At 38.4% G+C, this 13,173-nt stretch overlaps 1 protein-coding gene across 2 annotated transcripts in view; it reads left to right on the top strand.

Annotated features, from left to right (window-relative positions):
- mbtd1 (mbt domain containing 1) overlaps positions 1 to 13,173 on the top strand; it is a 142,931-nt gene that overhangs the window by 92,622 nt on the left and 37,136 nt on the right. For both annotated transcript variants that reach the window (XM_086015947.1, XM_086015948.1), the window contains one exon: positions 8,523 to 8,757. In XM_086015947.1, the coding sequence (XP_085872073.1) occupies positions 8,523 to 8,757 (235 nt within the window). The remainder of the gene's footprint in view (positions 1 to 8,522; positions 8,758 to 13,173) is intronic.

The raw sequence follows: 13,173 nt of genomic DNA on the forward strand, positions 1-13,173 counted from the left end.
AAAACGGATTAGATGTATTTTTCCTCAAAGTTTTAAAATCGACTGAATATTAATACATACTTAGCGGTAGCTCTACTACTGATGCTTGTTGAATTTTAACCCAAGCCAGAGGTGATTGCGCGACAAAATAAAACAGTACTGCGTAGCTGGGCGGCTCAATATTTTAACCACATTCCCTTTGAAAATGTGAAAGGTCCGCCATTCCGTCTATTGTCAATCTGGAACAAAAAGGTCCAACAGATCAGTCCATCGATCAATCCATCCATCATCTGAATTAATTTGATTAAAATGGTCAATGGAGTGCATCATAGTGTGTACATAATGTGTTGACTTGCTGCTCAAACAGCTTTATACTCACATACATTTGACATTTCACATATCTTACAGTTACACTTATTTGCCAATCTATTGAACTGTTAAATGGGAGCGTGTTGCCACTTTTCTTAACTCTGAAAAGTTTACGTTTTGCTTACCTTAAGAGGAATCCCATGTCACATTGTTGCCAAAACCACAATCCTGGTGGATTAACACTAGCATGCCCATGGTCAGGTCAATTTCACCATTTTGGTCTGGTCCATCATGTCCATGCCGCTCTTGGTGGTGTTGTACGGTCACTGTGTTTGGCTTCCTTTTACGGCTATCCTTAGTCTCAACCACGCCGTGCATGCTGCTGAGAATATAGACGTCTTCTTCCTTTTGGGTGCATATGCAGTCATTGTGGCACCAGTGGTTGAAAACACAGAATAAATAGGAACCTGTTTTATTTATATTAAATGAATTTCAGAGCACTTTTACACATAATGACACAGAGGTGTTTGATGGAGAAAAAAAAGACCTGCAACATACTTAAGTGGTGTATTCACTGTGGTGCGTCTGTCCGGCTGAAGAATTTCCCGGTGAATGTTTTTTATGGTGCTGAGGATGGTGCATTTCTGGCTGAGAAGTCTCCATGCAAGTGACAGCGATGTAAAACAAAATTGTCCGTGGTGACAGTTCTGTCCTTGTCCAGGAATGGTTCCATCAGCCTCATCACCACATTCTCAGACAGTCTCTTCCCACCTGGACGACTGGGGTCCTTGCCAAGATATGGTAGGACATTGCAAATATACTTTGATTTCAAATCCCAAGCCACCCAAAATTTAATGGAAAACTTGCCTAGTTTTGTTGTGATGTACTGCATCAAACAGCAGCATGTCTTTGATGGGTGCAGCTGTTCATCAATAGTGATGTGTCAACCAGTGTTGTAGGATTTGATTCAATTGGTGATAAATGATTACCACACATCGGAAATTGCAGCAAACCTTATCGGTCTCTCCTCGCTCACTCTCATCAAAACAACTGGTGCCGCATGATGTCTTGGCAGCGGTTTCAGGGCATAATCTCAATGATCCATGGATTCCCCCATTTTCACTGACCAGCTATTACCGTGTGACTGTCTGTAATTCACACCTGTGGCAACATTGTGCCATGCTCCTCTTTGTGAGTGTCACTGAAATTTCAGCACTCACTCAGACATCCTTTAGAAATATGATTGTATTAGTTGTTGCTGTTGTGGTTTCTGTTGTAAGAAGCGATTTTCACTTATTTGTACTTTTTCTTTTTCTTCACATTCTATTTACTTTCATGTTTTTGCCTGCGGTCATGTGAAATTTCTCTTCACCCAAATGTTGTGACCTCTCTGTGTGCTGCAGTCAGCCGAAAGAATTGGTTGCCGCTACTCATCGCATGGTCTTGCACCTGCCTGGCTTTGCTTGGTTCAGAGTGGAACCGTCCATTGAGGGGGGGATGAAAAATAATAATAGAGAGGGGCAGCTGCACACGCCGTGCTGCCTTGCGCGAGCAAGGTGCCCTACAACTTCTTTGCATTGACAACAGTCTTGTTCACAATATTTTCATCTGCACATTGGCAAGAGACACAATTCCTTCAGATTGGACAGCATTTGGCCAACTACTGCCACAGCATACTTGTAAATGCACTAAAACACATGTAGTTAAGGGTGGATGCATTTTTTTTTACAAACGAGTTTGTGTGGACGGAAAACGGGGAATATTCGGTGTTTCCATTCACTTGTCATCACATTGCGTACATTTATTTCCTTGTTTTTGCCTGAGTAACTGGAAAATTCCTCTCCTCCACTCCCAAAAATGAAAGCAGCACGCGACAGAGGAGAGATTGCCTATCTACGTTACGATAAACATATGATTCACCCTCGTACTAGCACGCCAATACAGCAGCAACATGTCCAGTATTAACAATGCCAACGCTGAGTGACTATTTGAACATCATGTCTGTGCAATAAATCTAACACCAAAGAAATGGCAAATCCACATACAGAAGAAATACATTTAAGAACTTCTGAATATGTTGAACATAAAACTTTTGATCCTGAAAATAATCTAGATCCAGATAACCATTTCTATACAAATACTAATATTGGATTTGAGTATTATACCGATGATCAGTTAATGAAAACATAAAAATGGACAATGCTCTCTCAATTATACATTTTAACAGCAGAAGTCTCTATGAAAATGTCACCAAAATTAAAGAATACTTGAGTAGTATAAAGACATTCCAAATAATAGCCATATCTGTAATGTGGCTTGATGATGAAAAAATAAGCAATATGCAAATGGAAGGATACGAAATGTTCACAATGAATAGAAAGAATAGGAGAGGTGGCGGTGTCGCAATCTATGTTAACAAAACTCTGAGATGTAATATAATTGAATGTTTGACTTATTCTATGGAAAATATTATGGAGTATTTAACTATTGAGATTCATATTAAAAAATCATCCAACATAATCATAAGCTGTGTTTATAGAACACCAGGATCCTGCCTTGACACTTTCAATAAAAAATTAGCGGACATGTTTAGCGATTCTGATGATAAAAAACTGTGACTATTTTGTGGGGACTTGTTGATTGAAATTGAAATGTTGATTTATTAAATCCAAATGGCCACCAGAAAACAATTGACTTCATTAACACAGTGTACAGCAATTGTCTCCTTCCGGTAATTATAAAACCTAGTAGAATAACTATAGATACAGCCACACTAATAGATAATATATTCATTAATAAAATTGACTATGAAATAGTAAGTGGTCTACTTCTAAATGATATTAGTGATCACTTGCCTATCTTTGCAATTATTCAAAATTATTTCAACAAAAAAATAAAACAAGTAATTTATACATCAGAAACACAAGTGTTACTGCAAAGAGCCACATTATACATATGGGCGCACATAAAATAGGCCATCATATGAGGTCACATGATATGCTAGCTTTACTGTGTATTTGTGCTGGTGTAGCTGGGTTTTTTTTTTTTTTTTGCCATTACATTCAACAAAAACTGTGTTAAAACGTCCTGTGTTGAACTTGTTGTAAAAAAGAATCATGATAAAATCATGTTCGGGATTTTATTTTTTTTAAAATGGTGATATAATATTTTTGCCATATCGCCCACCACTAGTTGTGGGTATATTTTAATGTAAATTGTGTCAGAGAAACAGTTGCTGGACCGCTGAGATTTTACCGTGCGGCTCTCGATCGTGCTGTGTGTGTCGTGCTGTTATAAAATACAGCTGCTTTGGAGCAAATGGCATATTATTTTGTATTTATTATTTTTCTAAAATACTGCAATATTGTTTTGTGATTATATATTTATTTATTTATATTGTGCTTAAGTATTTATTCCTTTTTGATTTGGTTTGGTATGGCGCATTTCCTGAGCGAAGAAGAAAGGAGAGAGAGGTGAATTAGAGCACGGCTTTTCACGTCTGAATAAAGACGCAACAAAACACTGTCTTGCCGTGCCGGTTGTCTTTAGCAAGGAAGACACCAGAAGCAATACATAAAGTCAAACCTATATTGTAACCCACCATACCACGGCCTCCGAAAATAAGGAAGAACGACTTTTAAAGGTTACACTACCAACAACGAACGTCACGACTATCACTGGGGCAGGGGTACTCAGCTGAGCAATTCATCCTCATCGTCAATATTTTGAAGCATTTGTAACGCCTCCTCTACTCTAAAGATTTTTTTTTTTTCAAGATACATGTATAGATCATGGTGACCAGCAGCCTTTATCAATGCAGCCGCTGGTTGCTATGGAAACCTTAATCACTCGATCAAAAAAATTGACGGCGTCAAAAGGCGGTTGGATTAATTTAGAAAATAACGCGCTAAATTGACAGCCCTAATATATATATAAAAATATATGTATGTGCGTATATATATATACATATGAATGCGCGTGCGTGAGCGCGTGTATGTATGTGTCTATGTATGTGTGTATGCGCGCGCGCGTGTGTATGTATGTGTGTGTGTGTATGTATGTGTGTGTGTGTGTGTGTGTATGTGTATATGTATATATGATTATTTAAAATTATTTCTCCACAGAAATGTGAAAAATTCCATTCCCGGTTATAGAAAGCGCTTGATTTAGTTTTTTGCTGATGAGGGTGGCCCAACCAGTTATTAGGTTTAGGAGCAAGTACGTTTTCCACACAGGGCCATGTAGCTTTGAATATGTTTTCCCTTAATGAATAAAATCACCATTTAAAAACGGCATTTTATGTTTACTTGATTTAACTTATATTTACATGTGTTTGATGATTTTAAACATTAAAGTCAGGATACAATCTGGAAAAAAAGTAAGAATTTGCAAAGAGGTTAAATACTTTTTCACGGCACTCTTATTTGGTGGTGTGCCATGAGATTTTTTTTTCCAATGCATATATGTACGTTGGCTCAAAGTTTTGGAAACACTGCTTTAAATCAATTGTGTACTGACAACAATTTAACAAGAGTTTGAGTGTGATTGTTCAGTTTTGTACACAAACACATTTATGTTATGAGGGTGCACACTTGTGCAACCCACTTATTTTTAATCTTGCCTTAAAGTGTATGGGACATGAAAAAAAGTTACCCTAAAACATTTTAAGAAGGAATACAAATACAAATAATACAATTCCAATGATGACTTTGGTAAAAAACGCAAAGAAAATATATTTTCGTGAGATGGGTTCGTCCCACTGGCTGCTCCGGCTAGTTTGATCCAATGCGTGTGACATCACTGGCCCAATGGGGTCGTCGTCAGACTGAAGATGACAATGACAAGCTGTCGGTAAGTATTGGTCGCTCCGTTTTTTTATTGTTTAATTGAAGGAGTCTCACAGCACCAAAAAAGCCATGGACATAGTAGTGTGTAATGCATAAAACTTACACAAAACATGCCTCTGAATTTGATCTATCTTGTACACATGATTACAATCCGATTGTGTTCTACTGCCAGCTACTATATCTTCTATTCAGAGATAGTGAGGGTGAGGTTTACCGTCCTCTAACTTATTTTATTGATCAAGAGTCATTTTCACAAGTACAGTACACTTTGCTTGTAAACAGGAGTATATTTTTTTAGAAGTAGTGTGCTGTATATACATGTATATTACTTGGTTGTATGCAGAAATGATAATAGAAATCTAGAAATGGTATGAAACTGTCACAGTGTGTTTTATATGCATCAGATTATAATTAGTCAATATTTCATTCTGGGCCAGTGTCTGTCCCAATAAGGAGTCTGTGAACAGTGCAGCAGGAGTCAGCTGCACTAATTCTAATCATATAACACTTATCTAACCAACTATTTTCATTTTCTTTTGTAGCTTCTACATTCTCTGGGCGAATCAGCCCAGCTCCAGCAATATCAACAACATATCTATTCAGCATACCCCATGCCATTTTCTTTCTCTTGAAATTATTGTAAAATATCTCCTGTAAATATACAGGGGGATCAAAAGTAGGTATGCAGTTATAAAAAAGATAAAACCTATATAATATTTACTGTTTAGGAAGAAAAATGAAAAAGTACATGCATTACGTTACTAATTTCACCGATGTGATACTACTGTATACCTACTTTTGTACCACCCTGTATATATTAATGTGTAAATTCTTATTGTATGGTGTCAGAAATAAGCACATTTGCACTGATTGATTACAAAGGCTACAATCAAAGCATATGTACATGCAGTTGGTGCGGAATGTATTCAGACCCCTTGAAATTTTTCAGTTTGTGTCATTGCAGCCATTTGCCAAAATCCAAAAAGTGCATTTTATTTCTCGGTGTACACTCAGCACCCCATCTTGACAGAAAAAAAACAGAAATGTAGAAATTTTTGGTAATTTATTAAAAAGGAAACATTGAAATATCATAGGGTCATAAGTATTCACACCCTTTGCAAATAACCTTCATATTTAACTCACATACTGTCCATTTCTTCTGAACTTTCTTGAGATGGTTCTGCTTCTTTATTGGAGTCCAGATGTGTTTAATCAACCTGTCTATATACCAGAGATATCCTGGAGGAAAACCTCTTTCGGAGTGCTCAGGACCACAGACTGGGCTGAAGGTTCATCTTTCAACAGGGCACTTATGTAAAGCACACAGCTAAAATAACGAGAGTGGCTTCAGAACAACTCTGTGACCGTTCTTGACTGGCCGAGCCAGAACCCTGACCTAAACCCGATTGAGCATCTCTGGAGAGACCTGAAAATGGCTGTCCACCAACTTTCACCATCCAACCTGACAGAATTGGACAGGATCTGCAAGGAAGAAGGACAGAGAATCCCCAAATCCAGATGTGAAAAACCTGTTGCATCATTCTCAAAAAGACTCATGGCTGGACTAGCTCAAAATGGTGCTTCTACTCAATAGTGAGCACAGGGTCTGAATACTTACGACCATATATGATATTTGAATTTTTCTTTTTTCATAAATTTGCAAAAAATTCAGTTTTTTTCTGTCAAGATGGGTTGCTGAGTGTACATTCATGATAAATAAAAAGAACTTTTTTGTTTCAGCTACGAGAAGATCCCCGAGAAAGTCATCAATGGAGGAGCCATTCTGCGTTATCATCAGCTTAAAAAAATACAAATATTTAGCTGCAGTCGACCAGAAAGAAGCACTGAGGAACCACATTGAGAAAGACTGTTGCCATCATATTTGATTCAACTCCAGATGCTGAGATGTGTGCCAAATATCAGTTTCAATAAATAATGTACACATTGGTATATTTCAAATTTTCAAACATGTTTTGTAAAACTCACCTTAAAATTTGTAGAATAAGTTCACTTAATTGTAAACAAATAGTTTTGAGCAAAAAACATAGCAACTTTTATTGCAACTTTAAGGAAAATTTTCTTTAAAATTAGGCATTTTAGACAGCTACAATCATAAAAAATGCCTGCAAAATCCTGGAGGGACTGTTTGATTCTAAAAATAACTGAATGATAACGTTGATAAAATATGGCACGCTTTAAGAAAATAAATGAATGTTACAATTACTTTTGATCGAATCAAAACCACCACTTTTCTTGAGTCTTGACACAAAGCATTTTTTTTCTTTATAATAGAAAAAAACGAATATTTCAAAAATGAAATATTTTGAAACAGTAACATTTCAAAATAAAATACAGGCCCATATACAGGTGCCTTCTGCAATTTCATTCTTAAAAATGTACATGGCAAATGTATGTGACAAATTTGTAAACAAGGCAAATTTTTCAGTAATCCATTAAAACCTTCAAAACAGTTCTGTACACTTAGACATTGTAAACTGGTACGTTTTCATTGACTATCAAACAATAGCCTATATTAATTTTGCATCAGCATTTATTTGCTACTTGGACTGTATAATTTCTCTCTTGGATGATGGTGGCTACGAGTGGACGACTGTTCTGTGTCTGCGTGTGTGTGTGTTACCAGATTTTAGTTGTTACCGCTTTTCTTTCTCTTTTCTGAATGACTTTGGATCGATGCTTCTTTTCAGCAGGTGCAATGACATGTCTCCGTCTTTTTTGTGTAGAACTGCATCTGTGGGGAACTGAAACAGGCTCATGTTGTCCTCCCATCTGTTCAAACAAAAGCTAGCAACGCTATGTGGAGGCATTTTGCAAGTGAATCAAAAAACAAAATGAATTAGAAGAAAAACCATGACGAGCGCACTTCACAGCCAGCAAGTCAGAGATGTGGCTTGCTGATGTCATATCCGCCTTCGTCACGATTTCGCCGTGGCGCTGGTCCCGCCCAGAATATTTTCAAAGCGTAATGCTGAATCCATTAAATACTCTGTTAATGTGTATCAATTAAAAAAATACCTTTTATTATGATATGCATATTTTATTGTTTTAAACAACATATTAAAATTTGTAAAAAATTATGTCCCATACACTTTAAAAGGGCATACAAGATACATAATTTACATTTTACAGATTTGTCAATCATCATTAAAGGGTAAAAGTTTTGAAACTTTATCATAATTCAAATATAAAGAAATCATTTTATATCCACTATATGGACACAGTTTAAAAGTTATGTGGAAGTTTTTTACAATAGTAAACTTAAATCGTTCATGTTTTGTTGCATAATGGAAAGTCATCAAGTCTAAAGTGAGTATGCGTGTAACAGGTACAATTATTCTTTTTTAACTATTCATGCTGCCTTGATAGGAAGTTCCCAATCATGGTTTCCAACGAGGCATGAAGCTGGAGGCTGTTGACCTGATGGAGCCACGTCTGGTGTGTGTTGCTACAGTGACAAGAATTGTACATCGGCTTTTAAGGATCCATTTTGACGGATGGGAAGATGAGTATGACCAGTGGGTTGACTGCGAGTCACCTGATCTTTACCCTGTGGGTTGGTGTCAGCTGACGGGCTATCAACTTCAACCCCCTGCCTCCCAGAGTAAGAGTTTGATTTCACTATAACAAGCCCAAAGCAAAAATGTATCTGATGACTTTACACCAGGGGTGGCCAACCACTCCAAGGCAAAGAGCCACAATTTTGACTGCCACAATTTTGACTGTGTTACCACAAAGATCCACACCATACACATACACTTGGTACCCTGTCAAACATTCAAATGAGCCTTCCACAAACACCGTATTGCTCACTTTGTGTAAAACAGAAAATTTTCCTCCCAAGCCAAAATTACATTTTCATCAGACAAACCTGCCGTAACAATATCAAGAGCTCATGGTTTAGTTTTATCTCGGTATTGACGTCACAGTGTGATATTTATTGCAATATTATATGAAAGCTCACACACACTAAAAATAGTTGGGTTAGAAATAACACAATTTTGGATCGAAAATGGACCGATCCATTAATTGGGTCAATTTGACCCACCTTCTTGCGTTGCTTTAGACAAAACTAACCATTTTTGGGGGTTGTTTTCTGCAAAAACAACCCAGAAAGTTGGGTCAAATTGACTCAAGTATTGTATCGGTCCATTTTTGACCCAAAATTGTGATATTTTTAACCCAACTATTTTGAGAGTGCAGAACTGCAGTAAGCGTGACTGTATTGCTGGAAAGTCATGGTACACGGTCTGGTCACTAATTTTACAGTATCATATTTCTTATTTTTAGCATTTGAAATGTGATGCTGTCTATTGACAGTGATTTCTTTGCTTATCAAGTCAGAAACACAGGAACACTCTGAATAAAGGCAACAAGGTATAGAAAAAGCCAAGTAACAATAAATAAAATAATCACCTTGTTTGTTTTTATTTTTCTGTGCTTACTGAGATGCTTAAATTCGGCGGGCAACTTATCTCTGTGTTGTCCAAGGCAAGGGATGGGAGTCGGGCGCAGTGGAAGTTTCAACCACGGACACTGCTGCTCCCCACCTGACGACAGCATGTGGCGGTGACATATCGATTTTTTATTTTATTGTATGTTTTTTTTAATCTGAGTATAATGTGGCGGCACGGTGGTCGACTGGTTAGCACGTCCGCCTCACAGTTCAGAGGTCGTGGGTTCGATACCAGCTCCGGCCTCCCTGTGTGGAGTTTCTGTGTGGGTTTTCTCCGGGTACTCCGGTTTCCTCCCACCTTCCAAAAACATGCATGGCAGGCTAATTGACCACTCTAAATTGCCCCTAGGTGTGATTGTGAGCGCGGATGTTTGTCTCAGTGTGCCCTGCGATTGACTGGCAACCAATTCAGGGTGTCTCCCGCCTACTGCCCAAAGACAGCTGGGATAGGCTCCAGCACGCCCCACGACCCTTGTGAGGATAAGCGGTATCGATAATGGATGGATGGATGAGTATAATGTACTGTAGCTCCGAGTGTGTACAGCTGGCTTTTGTTTACATAGCTCCGCGGGAGAAATGTCACTTGCGTCAGTCAGCCAATCATCAGTGCATTTCTTCATCCGTGTCAAATCATCACGTGTGTTACGAAGCCAATCGGGTGCCTGTATTGCGAATATGAGGCGCATTACAGGCACCCGATTGGCTGCCTAACACGAACCCGGAAGTGTGGTTCTGAAAGTCCACACTGGCAAGTTATATTACATTTTAAGAACAAACATCTCATTATTTTGCAGCGAAACAAGACCCTGACGATAGCAAGGAACTTTTACCGCACCGTTCCGTGCTCCCCACCCCTCACCAGATATACACCACAATGGGGTTGATGGCGCGCTGCGCCCAGCTAAGTTAATTTTCGAAAAGGGCTTCAGGAGCTGCATGAAGCCGGCCAAAGAGCTCCATGCGACTCATGAGCCGCGGGATGGCCAGGCCTGCTCTATACAGTAGGATATAATTAGTGCAAGATGATTTCATGAAGTACATGTATGGCAGTAAAGCATGTTACTCAAAAACTTTTGTTTCAGGGTTTGTCATGGCAGCAGTTTGACACTAGAATGGATTATTCGGGCCTGAGCAATTGCTGCTGCGATGTCCCAATCGTCCATACATCCAAAAGAAATTAATAATTTTCCATATTATTAATTATTGTTACCTTATTGTTACGCACAATGAATCACATCCAGCCTGGTGAAAAATTAGATATTTTAAAGTTGACATACACAATTACAACACATGGATCTGCAACTCCCAAACAGAGGTTCAATTAAGCCCTATTCCAGTGGCTTTGACCAAGGGCTACAAAAAAGTTAGCAGAAGTCATATCTTAAATTGAACAGGAAGTGAGCGGTGATTTTTTTTTTATTACCAATTTTGGTAAATATTTGCACATTTATAGGCTCATACTTTTGCAACCTTGCTTTAGGGGTTTCATCCAACTATCTACACTGTTATGTCATAAACTTTACCAGGGGGACCCGGCGTTCTGACAGCGGGGGCGTGGGGCTACCATGGACACTTTTCATAATTATGTTTATGCTTTGTGCAGACCAAAGGAGTGCTCAGCGTTCCCGGCAATGCGTTTCCATACATAGTCAATGTACTTCACGCGGTCAGGCGCGGCGGCGTGACTTGCTGTGGACTGAAAATGACATCACAATTGCTCAAGGCTCAGGTAATGACCAATCAGGGCACAACTGTTCTCTGGAGCTGAACAATGATTATCAGAGTTATCAGAGCCCTGAGCAACTTCGATGTCATCTTCATTCGACAGAAGTGACAAAATGGCCGCCCCCTGAGCCAGCTAAAAACTGGTGGAGTTTGCATTTTACACAAATGCAATATTCATCAGAATGCCGTGTTTAGACTAGTGGGTCTGCATAGAACATATTCTGGAAAGAAAATGTTTGGTTGACTTTGCATTTATTTCAATAGTCTATATTTTAAAAACATATATACATCCTATATACTGTCGAAAGGCAGATGGGTAAACTAAAATAAGTTGACCAACCTCACCTTGGTGCTCCCAGGCTTTTAATAAATAAAATGGAATTTTCTGAAACATGCGTTTCATAGGCAAAACAATTTTACAAGTGCGTGATGCATGTGCGTGTGTGTGTGTGTGTGTGTGGGGGGGGGGGGGGGGGGGGCGTGGGTGTGTGTCACAACTCGGCGTGTGTACCCACTAGGCTTGTCACGATACTAGAATTTCAACTTCCATACCGATACCCAGTTCAGTATCGATACTCAATACCATTTCGATTCCACACGGAACAAATTAAAGCACAGGCTTTTTTTTTTTTCCTGCAAAACATTTTTATCGCCAACAACAGAAATTATCATTAATACAATTGTTTTTTTAAGAGGTAGTGCAAAAAATAGTACAACTTCAGTATTTAACTTCGACAACCCTCTGTACAGTCAATGCCTGGAACCAATGACACAATTTAAGTTGTCTGAGCCTGGGATAGTGCAAAACAAAGGAAGAAGTAGTGCAAAGAACAAAACACACAAAAAAACAATTATTAATCTGTAAATTGTCTGAACTAGTGCAAAGAAACTGTGCAACACCAATTTCACATCATTTTCAAGTTGTTTGAGGTAATGAAAAAGAATAACACCCACCACTTGCAGTAACATAAATTGACAACAAAATCTAAGTTGTCTGAGTATCTAGACCCACATGTTTATCTATGAAGGCAAACCAACAAGTCACAGATAATAATAATAGTAATAATAAAAAAATAAAATAAAATACATTAAAATACTTTCAGTTATTGGCTATCCAGACCAGTAACAGGTAGGGTTGGGCATCGTTTGAATTTGGATGATTCCGGTTCCGATGTTTTGATTCGATTCTGGTTCCTAACGATTCACAATTCCGATTCTTAACAAACAAAAAAATAGAAGGATTTATTTTTGGACAAATCACATGAACTTCTCTGATCTTCAATTTCATGAACTTTTTACTATTTGTGAACTTTACCATGGATTACTCAAAGGGCTGTTTTTAACCAGTATTTATTTTAATATTTTTTTTTGCATTATTATCTAGTATTATTTTTCACAAGAGCTTTATTTTTGAGTTGTTCAAGACAATACAATAATGCAGCTGTTACTGAAAACATGCCACTGAACACGTGGCTAACCTTGTCTTGCTTTAGAAAGAAAATATATATGACAAACACAACGCTGCACATTATGGGCAAGCAAGGAAGTCTATCTAATCCAAGCAGTCTATGTAAATATATGATGCATATGTATGTACAGTGTTTCTGTATATGCTGCAGCTGCGTATGCTATAAACTAAATATTAGCTGGATATGTGCATTTAAGTTTTGAACTTGTTGGTTCAATGTTGCCATTAGACGTACTTAGCCGATTCTGACTTTGGGTCATGAGCCGCAACGCGTCATTCTATGGCTAGGCGTCGGCCAAATGAGCCAGCCGGCCCGGCCAAGCCCGAGCAGGATCAGCGACCCCGTGATGGACAACCGCTGCCACCGCGGC

Source organism: Filicampus tigris, chromosome 19 (genome assembly GCF_054856515.1).
Source record: "Filicampus tigris isolate MCC_2025a chromosome 19, RoL_Ftig_1.0, whole genome shotgun sequence".
In the NCBI taxonomy this organism is placed as follows: Eukaryota; Metazoa; Chordata; class Actinopteri; order Syngnathiformes; family Syngnathidae; genus Filicampus; species Filicampus tigris.